This window comes from Carya illinoinensis, chromosome 1 (genome assembly GCF_018687715.1).
Source record: "Carya illinoinensis cultivar Pawnee chromosome 1, C.illinoinensisPawnee_v1, whole genome shotgun sequence".
NCBI classification, from domain to species: domain Eukaryota; kingdom Viridiplantae; phylum Streptophyta; class Magnoliopsida; order Fagales; family Juglandaceae; genus Carya; species Carya illinoinensis.
In genome coordinates, this window is record NC_056752.1 from 57,220,465 (window position 1) to 57,238,194 (window position 17,730).

The 17,730-nt window shown below is 36.0% G+C and overlaps 1 protein-coding gene across 2 annotated transcripts in view; it reads right to left on the reverse strand.

Annotated features, from left to right (window-relative positions):
* LOC122292171 (anaphase-promoting complex subunit 1) overlaps positions 1-17,730 on the reverse strand; it is a 35,883-nt gene that overhangs the window by 7,494 nt on the left and 10,659 nt on the right. For both annotated transcript variants that reach the window (XM_043100406.1, XM_043100412.1), the window contains exons 12-26: positions 17,352-17,690; positions 16,671-16,754; positions 15,188-15,280; positions 14,982-15,041; positions 14,537-14,635; positions 14,154-14,294; positions 11,447-11,527; positions 10,484-10,555; positions 10,066-10,137; positions 2,808-2,901; positions 2,649-2,731; positions 2,369-2,425; positions 2,171-2,248; positions 1,920-2,041; positions 1,666-1,826 (exon numbers count right to left, since the gene is read on the reverse strand). In XM_043100406.1, the coding sequence (XP_042956340.1) occupies positions 1,666-1,826; positions 1,920-2,041; positions 2,171-2,248; positions 2,369-2,425; positions 2,649-2,731; positions 2,808-2,901; positions 10,066-10,137; positions 10,484-10,555; positions 11,447-11,527; positions 14,154-14,294; positions 14,537-14,635; positions 14,982-15,041; positions 15,188-15,280; positions 16,671-16,754; positions 17,352-17,690 (1,636 nt within the window). The remainder of the gene's footprint in view (positions 1-1,665; positions 1,827-1,919; positions 2,042-2,170; positions 2,249-2,368; positions 2,426-2,648; positions 2,732-2,807; positions 2,902-10,065; positions 10,138-10,483; positions 10,556-11,446; positions 11,528-14,153; positions 14,295-14,536; positions 14,636-14,981; positions 15,042-15,187; positions 15,281-16,670; positions 16,755-17,351; positions 17,691-17,730) is intronic.

The following is a 17,730-nucleotide window of genomic DNA, read 5'->3' on the forward strand; positions in this document are numbered from 1 at the left end:
GAAAACAATGAAAAGATTAAACTAAAAGTAACTCATAATGAACAATAAGTCAATATCCTCAGGAGGCAACCTGTACATGGATTGCCAAAAGATATTCCAACACAAGAAAGGAATGGGTCCAATGGAAGTCAGCACAAGGAAGACCTTAAACAGTATAAGAGCTACTAAAGTCTAGTACAGTCCTCGAAAGATGCCCCAAAACTTCAGATCTCTTACAGGACGGCCACTTCAGGAAACAAATGACCATGATTACACATAAACTTTGTAATTTTCCTATGAGGTTTACTTGAGAAAGTTAGGAACTTTGATAAACAACTTTATCATCACAATTACTGCTCTCAATCACCAACAAAAAAGAGACTCTAAAAAAATTTTTAAAAGAAAATTCGTTTTCTGCTTTGATAGATTGTCTGACAAAGGATTTGCAATCCAAGCTTTTGTTGCGGGCAAGAACGGAGCCCTGATTAAATTAATTTCATGACGTCAGATTTATAACAAGTTAGTTAAAACTACTCAATGAGTACAGTATAGTATATGAATATTAAGATCTCACAAACAAGTTCAGGGAGTAGCCTGCTTGGTTTTAAACAAATCAATGGCCCCTGTTGGGGTTACTGCCTAGTTGAGTTAACAGAGCCAGATTCATTTTAAAGAGTCCACTTAAATGGTTTCATTGGAACTTGGTAGCATATATCTCATTGCCATAAGTATATGGAAGGGCTTGAAGGTGGTGAAAAGGGCTTGAAGAGAAAGAAAAATGCACGAGGGAGGAAAGAAGGCTTAGATAGAGAGTTTGTTCAACCTTCGCTCTTTTCATGGTTGAGTGAGCTTAAATAGAGAGTTCACTCAACCTTTACATGTGTTCAAGCGATACCACAACCCAAGAGTTCGCTCAACCTTCGCTCAAGGCGCAATCGAGCAAGATATGCAATTCCAGTTCACAAGTATGCGATGACACCTCGGTTGAGCAAACTTGCCTGATTCAGTTTTGTTTTTCTAGAACTTCGACTTTACTAGTTAATTATATTTGGCTTTATGTAATTAAAACACTTGGGGTTTCTTTTGGGAAAAAAATTTTATTATTTTCTGATTTTACTCCACATCAAAATTCGCTCTTGAGATTTTTCTTCATTCCCTGTAACTTTATAGTGAATTTTTTTAAGATTTGGGAAGAGTTGTCTCTGTGAGACAGATTCAATTTCTGCGATGTTTGCTGCCTCTGTAGAGTCAAATCTTATATCTAAACTGCATCATTCGAGAATATGTAACTATGATCTTTTCCATTCAAAGTCATGTTTTTCCATATCTTAACTCCCACACTTGAATAGTGGGGCATTAAGCTGAACCATAGAAAACATGCTTTTATGCAAAATTATTCTTAATTGTTCTTCTGCCATAATATTTCACATAGCTGCAAGAGCCCCAAAATCAAAGATCCTCACAGCATATCTTCATGGGCAGACCTTTCATGAACTTGTTAAGTCTTCTGAGTTCTTACAAAATCTTTCCACTATATCATGCTGATTCTTTCAAACAACACACCAACTGTTCACAATAATTTTACAATTTGGTGACTATAGTCCCAAAATGTTATCTTTGGAAAAATTAAATGCAAACTCATGATAGAAGTTGTATTTCATGCAATCAAGGGATATAAAAGCTTACCAAGAGAAATACATGCTCCAGCAACAATATTAACATAAGCCTGGACAAATGCTTCTGCTTCCATATCATCAAAATCGCTGGCATCAACCGTGAGGCCTATGACGCCATTTTTGACAATTACAGGAATTTGGGACTGAATCCAATCTTTAGAAGGATGAATCCTACAAGAAAAGAGTTTACCATATCATATCTAAAGAGTAGCTAAAAATGGTCACAAGTTCAGTTACTGGAATGGCTCATCAGTCTAGCTCTACCTGCTCCACATTATCAAATTCCGAGCAATGACACGAAGCATTATGAAATCCGGCCTCACATATTGTAAGTCAAACTGCGTATGTGGTATAGAAAGCTTTGACACAATTGCCTCTGATTCAGTCTGTTATAAACATGGGCAACATGTGAAAGTATTCATACATGACAATGGAAACGTTTGGTCACCTACTGATGCCCTTGTCATTGAAAGTTCATACAAATTAAATTGTTATCTTCTTTGCAGAAAAATTACCTTTAAAAACATTAAAGCTAGAGCAATTGTAGCTCCAGGTGCTGTCACATCAATATTGACCACTGTTCCATCCATCATCTACAAGACAACATCAGCATAAAAAGAAATGTCCAAAATAGTTGCAAGGGAAAACACAAATATACAAATATGTTCATGACAAACAAAATGTTCACATTATTAAAAGAGTGAAAACCCAACCTGTGGAGCACCACGACTTTGTTCCTCTGCTGATAAAGCCAAGAAAGGGGATCGCTCCTGATGAAGAATAAACCAAAAAAAAACTACTTCAAATTACAAGTATGATCAATCGAATAGAGTGAGAGCATTTACATTAAAATTCAATAGTACACGGTGTACCTAGCTTACACCTTTCTTTATATCAATAAAATTTAATATTACTTATCAAAAAAAAAATCAATAATACGAATTCATATTATCTGCAAGGGCTGAAAAATAAAACATAGATGCAACAGCATACATTACGAGCTTCTTTGACACCAATGTAGTGGAACAGTCGATCAACCATTGTGTCTTTGCAACCAAGTGCATCTTCACCCCGGCCTTCAGCAAACAGAACATAGTTAGCCAAGACCAAGATTCACAACATTCCAGTAATAGTAGTGCCCACTACTCATACCCAGTGCAACAAGACCCAATGAAAATCCTGCTGAAACAGCATAACCCTCCCTTTCAAGTACATTATCACCTCCACTTCTACGACCAATTTCACCCTGTAAAAATAAATAATAGAACATACAAGGTTAACTTGAAGTTAACTGAAGAAAGAATTAAATATATAAATCACAGAGGACAATTTTAAAACCAATCCTTACTGGTTGCAGATATTTACCTGGCCAGAGCATACAGACTAATAAATAATATCAGGGAATTATGTGTATACATATCTGGTAGTCAGCATAGTCTTTAGTATATTTTTATCCCAAGAATACTTTATGAAATTATCTTGATATTAGGCTGCCACATTGATCTAAAGAAGAAAAAACAGATACGTAAATTTGCAGTTTTAATGGCTGCAGTTCTCATAATACAAAGCACATATTTCATTTCTAAGTTAAACCCACTCAACTAAAGTGGTACTGAGCAGAGTATACTATGATTAATCGATAGAAAAATTCTAAAAAAAGTACTAGATAGGTTTCAAGAAAGAATGTGTATACAATAAGAAAGACACAGGCAAAAGTACGAAGTTCGCTGTCCGATCTTTGTACAAGGTTTTGACACATCATAACCTTAATCCTTTTCCTTGGAAGCGTGTATGTAGGAGCAAGGAGCAAGGTGCTTCCTATGTACTTGGGCTTGCCTATTCACTAGAACAAATAGAACCTAATTTTACCTATCAAAAAAATAAAGACACAAGTAGATGGAGAAAGGCAAATAGGGGAAAAAAGCAAAAATAAAAAAAAAAAAAAAAAAAAAATGATGAGCAATAAAAGATTTTATTCCCAAGAAATAGGCATAAGCCTAAGTACACAGGACGTATACAAAGAAAATACCTACTACTTTCCAAAAACGAAAGGAAAACTAAAAAAGATTCAGGAAATTATCTTCCATTACAAAAGTTTTAGCCCACAAACTCAAAGTACTAGAGAAAAAATCCCTAACTTCTCCCAATGAACGTTCTTTGTCTTCGAAGCATCTCCCATTCCTTTCAAGCCATAGGCACCATATGAGACAAGAAGGAATCATCTTCCAAACAAGAACAGCATTCTTACTACCCTTCAATCCCTTCCACCCTACCAATAAATCCATCACTTCTTTGGGCATTACCCAAAGTAAACCAGTCTGATTCAAAACGTCATTCCACAAGAACCTGGCCACTTCGCAATGAAGAAAGAGGTGATTAACAGATTCCCCATCCTTCTTGCACGTGAACACCAATCAGCAATGTACATACCTCTCCTTCTAAGATTTTCAGTTGTCAACACTTTGCCCAAGGATACCACCCAACAGAAAAAAGCAACCTTAGAAGGAACTTTCACTTTCCATATGTTTTTCCAGGGAAATTCACAACTCTTGTGACTGGTTAATATTCTGTAAAAAGAGGAGACTGAGAACTTAGAATTTCCTGCAGGAATCCACAGCATGCTGCCCTCCCTACCTAGCATCAACTTTGAACTATAAAGTCTTTCTAGAAAAGCCTTAACATCATCCACTTCCCAGTCATTAACATCCCTGATAAAGATAACATTCTACTGAATATTATTGTCAATGCAACAAAAAGAATTTCCTACTGCTGCATTTTGATCCCTAGCAACTTTGAAGAGAGAGAGGGAAAGTCCAGCTTAAGTGAAGAATCCCCACACCACAAGTCATGCCAGAAAAGTATCCTCTTCCCATCTCCCACCTTCAATCTAATATGATTTGAAAATACCCCCCATCCTTTTCTAATGAACTTCCACAAACTCACCCCATACGCACCTCTAGTATCTTTAGAACACCAACCTCCCCACAAACTCCCATATTTTACATCAATAACATTTTTCCAAAGGCATTACTTTCCAAGTGGTATCTCCGAAGCCATTTCCCAAGTAATGCTCTATTAAACAATCTCGAATTTTTTTATCCCCTACCCACCACAATCAATCGGTTGACAAACCTTCTACCAACTAACCAAATTGAACTTTTTTTTAACTCCTTTACCACCTGATGCTGGACAGAATTGAGATAATTACGGCGGCTAGTTCCAACAGATGATCGACACAGAGAAGATGAGATTCACTCAAAACACAAGGAAAACAATTCTAAAAATTATTGATTAATAGTAAAATTCGAAATTATTTTATGAAGCCCACAAGCCAGACTTAAATAGCTACAAAATTCGAAATTATGATGATTTTTCCAATAAATACATAAATAAATAAGAATCCTACCAAAAATTTGGCCAAATCGAAATCATAATCACTTCCAAAACTTGAAACTAAATATTTACTATTAAGGCAAAAATGAGCATAAATATATGATTTGAGGAAAAAAAAAACTAATATTGTCCTTAGTCCAAGGAAGATATTAAGTTTTTCCTTCCATATTTATACAGATTCATCTTCTTAAGGTAGTATTTCAATGCATTCAACGTAGAATCTAGACCTAGATACCTCATTCTCCAACCTGGTGAGAATGGTGCAAACCCAAATTAATATGGGGAATCAACTGTTTTCCCCCACTTCAAAATAATATCAGTTATTTTCTCCCAAATCATATATATTTACAATATTAGTTTTTTTTCCTTAAATCATATGTTCATGCTCATTCTTACATTGTTGGTAAATATTTGGTTTCAAGTTTGGAAGTGATACTGATTTCGATTTTGACCAAATTTTTTATAGGATTCTTGTTTATTTATGTATTTCTTTCTCATACAATATTTAGATTTTTCCATTTTCAGAAAGATCTTCATAATTTCGAATTTTGCAGCTATATAAGTCCGGCTTGTGGGCCTCATAAAATAATTTCAAATTTTACTATTAATCAATATTATTCATAGTTGTTTTCTCTGTGTTTAGGGTGAATTTCTTGTCTTCTCTGTTTTGATCATCTATTGAAACTAGCCGCTAGAATTAATCTAAATTACGTTCAGCATCAGAGCTTAAGCATCTTTCCTAAGGTTATATCTCATCAGTTTCCACGGCTGGTGGTCGTGATTGTGGTTATCGTGGGCAGGTTCCAAATGAGGAAGTCTCGCACCGTGATCGTAGAGTTCAGGATGTGATGAATGAGGATTTGCAGAGACAGGTTGTAGAGCTAACCCGGTGTCTAACAGTACAAGATATTAGTGATCGTGAGATGGAAGATCACGATTCCGATGCTAGTTTTGAGAACCCGTATCTTAAGCGTGCTCTATTTTGGGAGTACCATGGTAGGGAGGAGCATCATGGGGACCTCAGTTTCAGAGCTGAGTTACCAGAATTTCCTAGTACTCCTCAAGCTGAAGGTTTTGTTGATTTCTTGTATAAGGTTGAATGGATTTACTACTCTGAGGAAGAAGAGTTTGGGGATGGACATTCTTCCTTGGGGTGGAACTCTATACCAATCTACAATACATATCCTGATGAAGATAACGTAGTGGACGAGATAACTATATTTATTGAAAACATAGAAATTTTGGAAAAAGAAAATGGTGGTGAAGTTTTGAAGTTTGAAGATCATAAAACAACTTTTGAGACAATTAACTATGTTGATTTTCTTGGAGTTGAGGATTTTTTTTCAAATTCTCATGCAAAATATTTTTTCTGGATTTGAGATGTGGAAAAGAAACTTAATTTTGGAGTATAAGATGTTCAATATTATTTTACTTCAACCCAATCAAATCAATTTTAGTTTTTCCATGATCATTGAGACGATACAACAGATGAAAATAAAGATTGGTCTAATTGAACATCCAAAAGATCGAGACAAGAAAGTTTAAAATTCGAGGACAAATTCTCTCAAATCCAATGAGAATGATGCAAACCCAAATTGATATGGGATATCTAGGTCTAGATTCTATATTGATTGCATTGAAGTACTACCTTAAGAAAATGAATCTGTACAAATATGGAAGGAAAAGCTTAATATCTTCCTAGGACTAAAGGCAATATTAGTTATTTTTCCTCAAATAATATATTTATGCTCATTTTTTCCTAATTAATAAATATTTAGTTTCAAGTTTTTGAAGTGATTTTTATTTCGATTTTGGCCAATTTTTGGTAAAATTCTTGTTTATTTATATATTTATTTCTCATACAATAATTTAGATTTTTCCATTTTTAGAAAAAACATCATAATTTCGAATTTTGTAGCTATTTAAGTCCGGCTTGTGGGTTTCATAAAATAATTTTAAATTTGAATATTAATCAATAATTGTCAAAAAAAAAAAATTGTTTTGGGTGAATCTCATCTTCTCTGTGTTGATCATCCGTTGGAACTAGCCATCAAAATTATCTCAATTCTGTCCCGCGTCACCACCCCATAAAAAAATTCCAAAATAAACTCTCAATTCTTCTTTCAACCCTTGCCGGCAACGGAAAAAGAGATAAGAAATAAGAAATAATCTTCCCCCCTTAGACAAGTAGATCATTTTCCAACCAGCTAACAACCTCCTTTCAATTTTCTCAATCACCTCATCCCAAATATTAACAGCTTTATAAGAAGCCCCCAAAGGAAGCCCAAGGTACATCATAGGGAGTGAAGAAATTCTGCACCCCAAAATATTTGCCAAGTCTGAAAAATTCTGAACAGAACCCACAGGAACGACTTCAGATTTCAATAAATTAACTCAACCCCGAAATGGCTTCAAAACACAGCAAAAGTGCTCTTAAACCACGTAGATTGTTTGAATCGGGCTCACTAAAAATCGAAGTATCATCAACAAACAATAAGTGTGAGACCTTTAAATTACTCCGGACCTCATTACCCACCACAAAGCTGCACAGAAAATTACAATCCACGGCCTTCTCAATCATTCTACTCGAGGCATCCATAATCATGACAAAAGTAAAGGGGAAGATGGGATCACCTTGCCTCAAACCAAGTGAGCTACTAAAGAAACCAACCGGTTCTCCATTCACCAAAATAGAAAATTTCGAAGTCAACGCACAATGCTTCATCAACAAACACCATTTATCACCAAAACCATATCTCCTCAGCAAATAATCAAGGAAGTCCCAGCACAAATGGTCATAAGCCTTTTCCATGTCCAATTTGATTAAAATACCAGCTTCTTCATTTTGTTCCTACTCTCCAAGCATTCATTTGCAATTAAAACAGTCTAAAATCTGTCTTCCCCTCACAAAGGCGTTTTGTGATTTTTATATTATCCTCTCTGTAGGGAAACTTTCGAGGGTGCGGTGCACGGGACCGGGGTTTATTCTGCAGGGGTGGGTCCAAAGGGCCCTGTCTTGGAGAGGTTCCCCGACGTCAAAAAAAAAAATATATATATATATATATATATATTATCCTCTCCATCACCCTGCTCAAACGGTGGGCCAGTACCTTAGAAATGATTTTATGCACTCCATTCACCAAACTAATAGGCTGAAAATCTCTCATCTCCACAGCCCCTACCTTTTTCGAAATAAGTGCAATGAAAATCGCATTAAAACTCTTCTCAAACCTTATGTACTAATGAAACTTAGCAAACACCTTCAGAATATCTTCTCTAACAATGTCCAAGCATGCTTGAAAAAACTCCAAAGAAAACCCATCCAGACCCGAAGCCTTATCCCTATCCATACCTTTAACCACATTAAGTACTTCTTCAAACTCTCTCTCCAGCCAATCAGCTTCGACCTGATCTATAGAGTCGAAACCAAGTATGTCCAGTTTTGGTCTCCAAGAAAAATCTTCTGAAAACAGCTGGCTCATAAAAATTCACTATGTAAACCTTAATGTCTTCTTGATCCGTGATAAGCCTGTCCCCATCTTGAACCTCAATCACATTATTTCTTCTATGAGAGTTCGCCATTTGATGAAAGAATGCAGTGCACCTATCTCCTTCCTTCAACCACAGCACCCTAGATTTTTGCCTCCACAAATTTCCTCCATTAACGCTATATTTTCCAGTTCAGAAACCACCCCTATTTTTCTTATTCTGTCCTCCCCCGATATCACCCCTTGCATCTCCTTCTCATCCAAACCTCTCAACTCTTTCAAAAGAAGCTTCCTCTTGCTATCCAAATTCCCAACACAAGTACCAAACACAGTCAACTTTTTTTTTAAGTAAGAAGGATATAGTAATCCAAATAATTAGGCATGGCCAAGGTACACAGGAAGTATACACAAGATAAACCTAATTACAAGCTAAGCGCTGTGAAAAGCAGCATAAAAGTCATTAAAACTAATCCCATTCAATACAATAGCCGAAGCCCAAACTAACAATGTATGAAAGAAAGTCTTTGAACCATACCATTAAATGTTCCCTATTATCAAAATGACGGCCATTCCTTTTGTTCTAAGTACACCACATTAAACATAGAGGCACCATCTTCCAAACGCAGTCAACTCATTCACCCATATGATAAAGATAGATGATATTTGCAGTCGTGAAGTGCGCAAGCGCTGCACCATCTCTTTGAAAAAAATGAGTAAATACAAGACTCACATGAAAAATAATAATAATTTTTTAATAGTAGATCCCACTCTTTTTCAAAACGATTGCGCGGTGCTTGCACACTCCACAACTGTATATAGCATTACTTTTTCATATTACGGTGATGATTTAAAAGCAAATATGTAAAAAAAATAAAAAATAAAAGAACTAGATCAGAATAGAATATAAGTCCGGAGACATTTTCATTAAAAATATTGGTCTATAGACGTGTCATATTCCAATATCATTCATGACCTATTGATTATTTAAATTTTGTCCCCAAGTTTTAAAACACCTTAATATCATCCTTACCCTACCTCACAGTGACTATTACCATTTGCAATATTGTTATGTGGCAGACATTCTATGTATGCATGGCAGTTTGTAGTCCGTAACATTTTGGTCCCACAAAATTTTTTCAAAAAATGAAGGTACACCGCATAAACACCTAACTGTTTGGTATTTATGTTACTCTTCTTTTAATATCAAATTCACTTGCCTTGACATATTCTAATTTTGTGAGAGAAGCATGGAGCCTAACTTGCCATTTCAGTAGTATAAACATGTGCACAGAAAACACGTGTCAAATCAACAACTATTGTTTGCATAGTGATGGTAAAATTGGGAAAGAGGCATTTAGAACTTTTAAGGACCAAATTGAAACAATTGGAGTTCACAAGGTCGGGATCTGACACATAGTTGGGGACAAAAATCATATTTTGACCAAAAAGTTATCAAAAATCAAGATGATTCTATTAGCACAGCAATGAAGATTCTATTAGTTTAGCAATGAAAAGGGGAAAAAGGGTACCAATAGAATTTGCATTGTTTGTGGGTGCGCTGATCCTTCATAAAGAAGCCCAACTGACATTAAAGCCGCTGACTGGACCATCAACAAAAGATTGCAAGGTAAATATCAAAATCTGGCGAACAAATTATCATTCAATTCAGATATCTAAGAGACAAAGCATCAGGTGCATCATGCAAAAGCAATTTGGAAGTTGTAGGTAAACATATTATAAAATATGAAAAGAAAGTTAATCATGCAAATATTAAATTGAGTGTCTATGCAGAAGGAATGTTTTGGCACAAAGGTGAACTTGGGCATTCCTGTGCAGGAAATGGATGCAACACAAGCAAATCAAGACTAGGATAAAACAGTATCCTAAAAAGATAAACTTATATGCCAATTTAGGGACTATCTAAAGACAACAGCTCATGATGCATACCTGCAGGAGGGTTGGGAACTCCAACTCTGGATATGAAGATGGATGTTGAGCAGGTATATGAAAATAAAGAGACTGCCACAGGATAATGCCAAAATTCAGCTTTAATTATTCGCAAAGGATATATGAGTGAGGAAAAAACCAGGAACAAGAATATCTAGAACCATTAAACTACAGAAATTATATATCCACATCTAATTTCTACTCAAACAGATTTAATTGGATATCTTTAAGTAAGATTGATGTGTTGTGATGTGACATGATATGATATGATGTTCATTGGCAGCTGCAAATGACAAAACCTCAGTTTTATGCATGAACCTTTTAAAAATCCTTTCATCAATTAGGAACTGAGTATTCACAACAAACACAGAGCACATAAAGGAAAGATGAGAATAATAGCCAGTAGAAAATGGTCTCCATTATAGCATTCTGTGTTTAACATCATTCCACTAAATAAAACAAAACAAACATGGTCTTATAAATAAATAGGTAAATTAAAATATACAAATAAATAAAAATTTGCCATCATAAAAATAGGAAAACATATTCTCCATGCAACAAATAGATGGTGAGGAAAAGGGAACAAATATCATTGGGAACATCAGCCTGTCAAATTGAATTTGCTAAACAAGAGATCGGTATGATAAGGCAAGGGTGGAGATAAAAAACCCCAAGGGGTTGGCCCAAGTGGAGAAGGCCTTGGTCTTGGGGTATCACTCCCTTCAAGGTCCAAGGTTTAACTTCTCATAGGTGCAAACCATCCTTTGAGACCACATCCCCTGGTGAAAAGCCAATGATTTAACAAGTTCCGTGTAGGGAAACTTTCAAGGATGCGATGCACGGGACTGGAGTTTACTCTACAGGGGCAGGTCTGAAGGGGCCCTGGCTTGGAGAGGTTCCCCAACATTTAAAAAAATAAATAAAAAATAAAAAATAAAAAAAGAAAAAGAGTACATGCTTTACCTTTGATATTGCTGGTTGCATTGTCCCCCTATACGAAGCTGCCAGGCCAAGCATTAATCCTGCGGTTGTGCTTTCGTGTTCCTGAGAAGTAAAGTGTCAAAAAAGCAAAATGAGACACTGGTTATGCAAAGAATAAAAGACTACAGAAAAAGATTATGATGGTAGATGAGGAGAGGGAAAAAACAGAGGCCAGGCATTAAATTGTTAAATGGAATATTGACTTCTATTAGACAAAGACCAGAAACAACTGGCATGCATGCCTGTTATGCAAAAGGCCTGCGTATACAAATTAACAACAATTTCAAAACAACTCTAGAAGAATCCATTTAAGTCAATTAAACCATTATGCCAGAGCATATCCAGCACCAAATAAACTGAAAAATGGTACTTTGCTTTATAGATGTTTCACAACAAGTATGGTTCTATTTATTGCACCATGGTGCTAAATGTCCATGATCTTTTTTCGATTGTAAACTCGAATTAGGTTATTCTCATGTATAATCCCTGTGTACTTGGACTTTACCCATCAAAAAAAAAATTATTGCACCATGGTGCATGTGGGAGCAAATAAATGACAGGATTGATGCATACTACTGATAGCAATGAACTTATATAGTTGGTGAAAATAGCTTCCTGGGGAGAGGTAGTGATTATTTGGAGGGCAAGGAGTAGATGGGAAGCCATTGTGGAGGTAGTTGCAGCAACTTGGCTCTACAATTGCAGTGAGGAAGATTTGCAGTTTGGTGGCACCATTATGCACAAGGCTCCCATTTTACATTGGAAACAACATATATCACAAAAATTCCATTTTGGATTTAGATTTCACTTTTTCTCCTCAAAGGAATATCATGAACCTTTTCCTTTTTCCACTTCGAATATTTCACAACTGAACATAAGATTAATTTGATAAATGTTTCTCCTACCAGAACAAAAACCAAAATGTCCAAGAGGCTGCCAGTAAAAAAATTTACAGCTTAGGGGTAAAATACAACATTAGTAGGTACGTACAAGCAGATGTCATAGAACGCATGCTAAACATGATTGGCGTGGATAAATGCAGCAATACCAGCAGCCAGTTGGCAATATAGCAATTTCACTTAGCATGGTTGGATGGTTAGAAATATATAAAATCTGACGAGTTTCCATAATGATCTTTTGTACTTGAAAAATTACAAGTCTATTTTTAGCTTGCGGTGCTGACTGATAACTACTCTTTGGTTTCAAATCACTCTTATCAAGTATGCATGTTAGAATGGTAAGCCTGATAGACATATTTTGCCCATTTTCATTAAGCGTAAGTTTTTGGAACCAACAAAGCAAAAAAGTCCATCGTCGCAAAGGCCTTTTCCATAATCCTCCTATTTGATATAATAAGGATTGCGCATTTTTTTCAATTATGAACAAGTCTACACATGAAGGAAAGTGTAAGTGCGTGTTAAGCTGGATATACAATGCAGGCACGGTCTCTATCAACCTTAACTTTTAGACAGTCACCTAACCAAGAATACCTGTAAATATACTCAATAGAAAAGAGTACAACCAATAAATCTTGACTTCAACTTGCTGCCAACCATAAATCACCATAAAACACAATTTTAAACAACTCCATTAAAATAATGATGCACTATATCTAATTTCCCCATATGCTAAATCTTGAACTTATAAAAAACATGCTAAATCGTGTTAAAATCATCAAAACAAAAGTGAGAATATCACATTTATCTATCTTGGTAAATATGAAAGAGAAGGTCTAACTCCTCTCTAGAAAAAAACCCATCCCCACCTTCTTACTAGCCTTCATCAAAGAGGAGGGTGTGAGCCACAGCTCCACTCTCCTCTCCATTTCCTTCTCATTCTCTTTTCCTTTTCGTTAACTAGGTGTGCCTATGCTTTCATGGTAGTTTTTTTTCCTCCCCCCTCCACCGGTTCGGTTTTCTCAGATCTATTGCACTCCGGCCACCATCAGTCAACACGCGCCCCACCACGCCACTTTTCAGCCGCCGATCTATTGGGACAATGCGGAACCACTCCAAAAATGTCAGCATGTCGCCCTCACGCACAACTAATTCCCGCGAATGGGCTTCATACGCCGCCGCACCCCAACAACTCCGCCTGGAACACGCACCATACCAGTAGATTCCCCACCTCCCGATCTTTCAAATTGGCCTCACCTCACCTCCAAACCACCAGCGAGTAGCCCACACATGCCACTACAGAGGCACGGGAAGACTTTTGTTCAGCTGCAGATCTGTCATTCCGATTCCGATTTTCCCACTATGTTATCGCTTTATTTAAGTTATATACTGTCTTTTGTTTTACAAAATAAAAAACCAAAAATACATTGTCTCTTGAACTTTTGTCCATAGAGTGTATCCTCTGGACAGAGTTGTGCTATCTCTCAGACTATGGATCTGTAGAGGTTTGCAACAGGGACTAGACCATGTCATTCACAGTTGTGTACTGGGGAGCTATTAATGTTGTAGGTGGCTTGTAATATATGTTTCAGGTCCAGTTGTAATGTCTGTTATAATATAGTATGCTTTTATCCAAATATATATATATATATATATATATATGAAACCTGAAACAGTATGACACATAACTCAATAGTAACAAAATAAAACAAACAATTAACCTTTGAAAACAAGGACCTAAAGGGGCAAGAAAACTAAAGACATTAAAGTGAGAAAGATCATGGAAACGGCACCTGATTATAATACTGGTATATGTCAGTAATATTCAAAACATGCAAGTATCCATGTAATCCTAATGCAAGAAGCAGCCCGGCATGAACAGCATTTGGTTCCTCAGGTCTGTTATATATTATCCAAGTTCTTGACATTTTCCCCTGCAAATGAAATTACTACACACATTACATAAACTTCTATATACAGACCACATAAGAAATCCCAATAATTTTGTGTGCCACAGTGAAAATATATTTAACCATTGCAAAGTAAAAGTTACATGGACTAAAACAACCAACTACAAGAGTTTTACATGAACTAATTAACAAACACCTCCAAATGTGCATAGATTAGCATGAAAAGACTCCACGTGCTATATGATGTCAACAAAATAAATATAAACCTGAAGGGGCGCCAGCCTTAGTCCAGCAGCAACAGCATTGTGAAACTCAGGCCAAGATTTTATTTCTTGTATATTCCGTAAATTCGGGTCTAGATTGACCTAGCAACCAACCAAATAAAAACATCTAAGATATATGAAGGTTAAAACTTTTGATATTCTTTCTTTTCTTTAATTAAAACTTTTGACAATAATATAAGGGAAATATGCAAAAAGTCGATAGTCCAAAGAAAAATACATGAGCATGCCAATGGATGGCTTACACTGGAGTTAACCATTTCTACTGACTAAACAAATTCACTAAATTCTATATACCCTCATCAGGAAAACTCACGATTCATCCAAGTTAGCAATCTAGGTGTTAAAGATCTTAGACCTGAGGACAATCCATTGGTTTGCATGTTCATGTCCATTTAATCAGTAAGAGAAGAACTCAATATGAACATACAGTTGCATTTTGTTGGGCAGGCAACCGACCTGCTAAAACAAGCTTTGGAACTGTAAAGGCCTACAAAAAATTTCAAGACAATCCATCAGGAATATATATTTATATGTAAAATAAACTGAAACAATGCGCATATCTAAAAAAAGAATTATGAAGAGCTTCCTCAGAGAGAGAGAGAGAGAGAGAGGGGGGGGCTAATATAGGAGTACCTCTGTCAACAGAGTATATATGGTCGCAAGAGTAAATGCACCACGACCAATAGGAAGAGCAGTGGTTCTTTGAGCAAGGTTCCATAGTTGAGCCTTTAAAAACAGAAGAACAAAAGCAACAGAGCAAGGAAATGTGCTTTGAAAACCATTATGTCCATTAAGCAAGAGAAACAAAAGCATATCAACACCAGAATCCCCATGATATACAAAAATTACAAATATTTTCCAATCATTTAAGCCGATATAGAATTCATGTACGTGCAGAAAGAACCACATTCAACTATTTAAAAGTTCTGCAACACTCTGGTTCCCCAACTCATGTAGGTTAAATCTGCAAGTTAGTTTGGTTTTGATTCCATCAAAGAGCAAATATTTTCAAGAACATTATGTGGGCCTCTTGTTAAAGTTCATACAACCACTAAACTTCATTAATAACACCATAAAGCCTTATAATCCTTTCAAGAATTAGAAAGCCCACGCTAGAAAAGCAATTAGGAATACACCATAATGCTCCTAGAGTCTATACTCATGTCTCAAATTCTCAAGCAATATTGCATATCATGTCCCCCCTATATCCCAATGTTCCAAAGACTTACCAATAGTTTGGAAAATCAATTTGTGGACACAAGTGCAATGAGCCATCAAGTGTCCCATAAAGAAGCCCATGAAGCTCTTCTATTCATCGATTTTGGATCCACACACACACATTTGTCAAAAAAAAAAATTGAAAAACTAAAAAGCCGATCAACCCAAAAATAGTTATGATTTACCATGAGTGATTAGTTTGAAATTTCAAGTAAGCACAAGTGATGTTCAATTACGAGCATCAGAATAACAATAAAGTCTACAGGTAGAAGATATGAAGAATACTGGCAGAACCAATATTTAATTTTATGAATTTAACCATGCATCATCTAATTGAGCATCAGAATAACAATGACGTCTACAGGTAGAAGATATGAAGAATACTGGCAGAACCAATATTTAATTTTATGAATTTAACCATGCATCATCCAAGCATTAATCTAGCTATTAACTTGTCCAGGCAAGGAACTCTGATGTTGTGAGGCATTGGAAAAGTAGATGATGGCAAGACAGATTCCAAATTGCAGCACCTTCTTTACAATGCCATGTCGAGAAGATTCTTATCAGATTATGAAGGTTTGTATACATTTATGCTTAAAAGTTCATCCGGTGCTATATAATTCTTAATCGTAGCAATATTAGACACTTTCCAGCATGAAATCTGAAGTAAATAAAGCAAAAAACCAAAAAAAAAAAAACAAAGAAGAAGTGTTTTCTATTGATTCCCAGATAACAGCCATAAAACAAGACTCTTTCTCCAGAGATGACAGCTTCTGAACCAAGTCAGATTGTATGATGGAGAAAGGGAACACCCCCAAGAGCCAGAACACAGGCACCGACCTCTCAGCCACCAGCACAAGTGAATAAGAGAAAATCAAAGATGACAAATAAAGTGTACCTGTTGGAGGTCCTGATCAGAGGCACTAGGATTACTAGATGTTTGAATTGCCACAGGTCTTGCAGAGCCCAAAAGCCGTCGAACCTAGTTGAACTTAAAGGAGCCATTAAACATAGACAATAGAACTGAATTTAAAATTTTCTTTTAAACATTTTTTTAAAAAGTAATCAAAGATTTTATTAAAAGAATAAATTAGATCCTTTTGATAAGAAACTTTATTGAAACGAATGAAATTAGGCAAAGCCCATGTACACAGGAAGTATACAAAATTATACACCTAATTACATTCTAGAAAGCCAAAAAGAAGACAAAAACTCATGAACATTCCCTCCCTTTAGTACAATAGCAGTAAAAGAATAAATTATATTGCAACTGTAGCTATAGAAAAAATGCAGTTAAAACAAAATTATATTGAAGTGTGAGGTAGGTTAACAGTCTTCCAAGGAGATTCACGATAATGGCAAGAAAAATCAAACAAGATCATGAAGGTTGAAGGGCTATGTAACAGGCTCAATAACACATACAAACACCTTATTAAACAATTGCATATTAATAACTGATGTACTGAGGAAAAGAAAAGTGTACTTTACTCGCAAATTCCTCTCTTAATTTGTAGGTGCATGTGGCATTGGTTAGAAACATCTTAACATAACCAGTTCAATGTAAAGGTAAAGGACTGACCTCATTCAATCGCAAATCACGACCATAACGCAGCTGTGTGCTAGAGTTGAATATATGCTCCATACCATCCGTCATAGATCCATCTACAGAATCTGTATCCTCCAATTTGGTGCTTTCCAACCCAATTGTATCAGAAACTGCAGAAGGAATTGTTACTGGATGCAAATGCAGCATGTAAGGTGTAGACATAGAGATCAAGTTCACATGGGTTTGGGTCCCAAGTTCCCTAGATTTGCACGAGCACGCCAAACAAGACAAAGCTAAATCTTCTCGACCAAGAAGCACATATGCAGCTGCAGGCCAGTCGGAGGGAGGCGATTCCCGGCATGTATCCAATGCCTGATTAGTGCAAAAACAAGAATTATACTAAATATTAGGA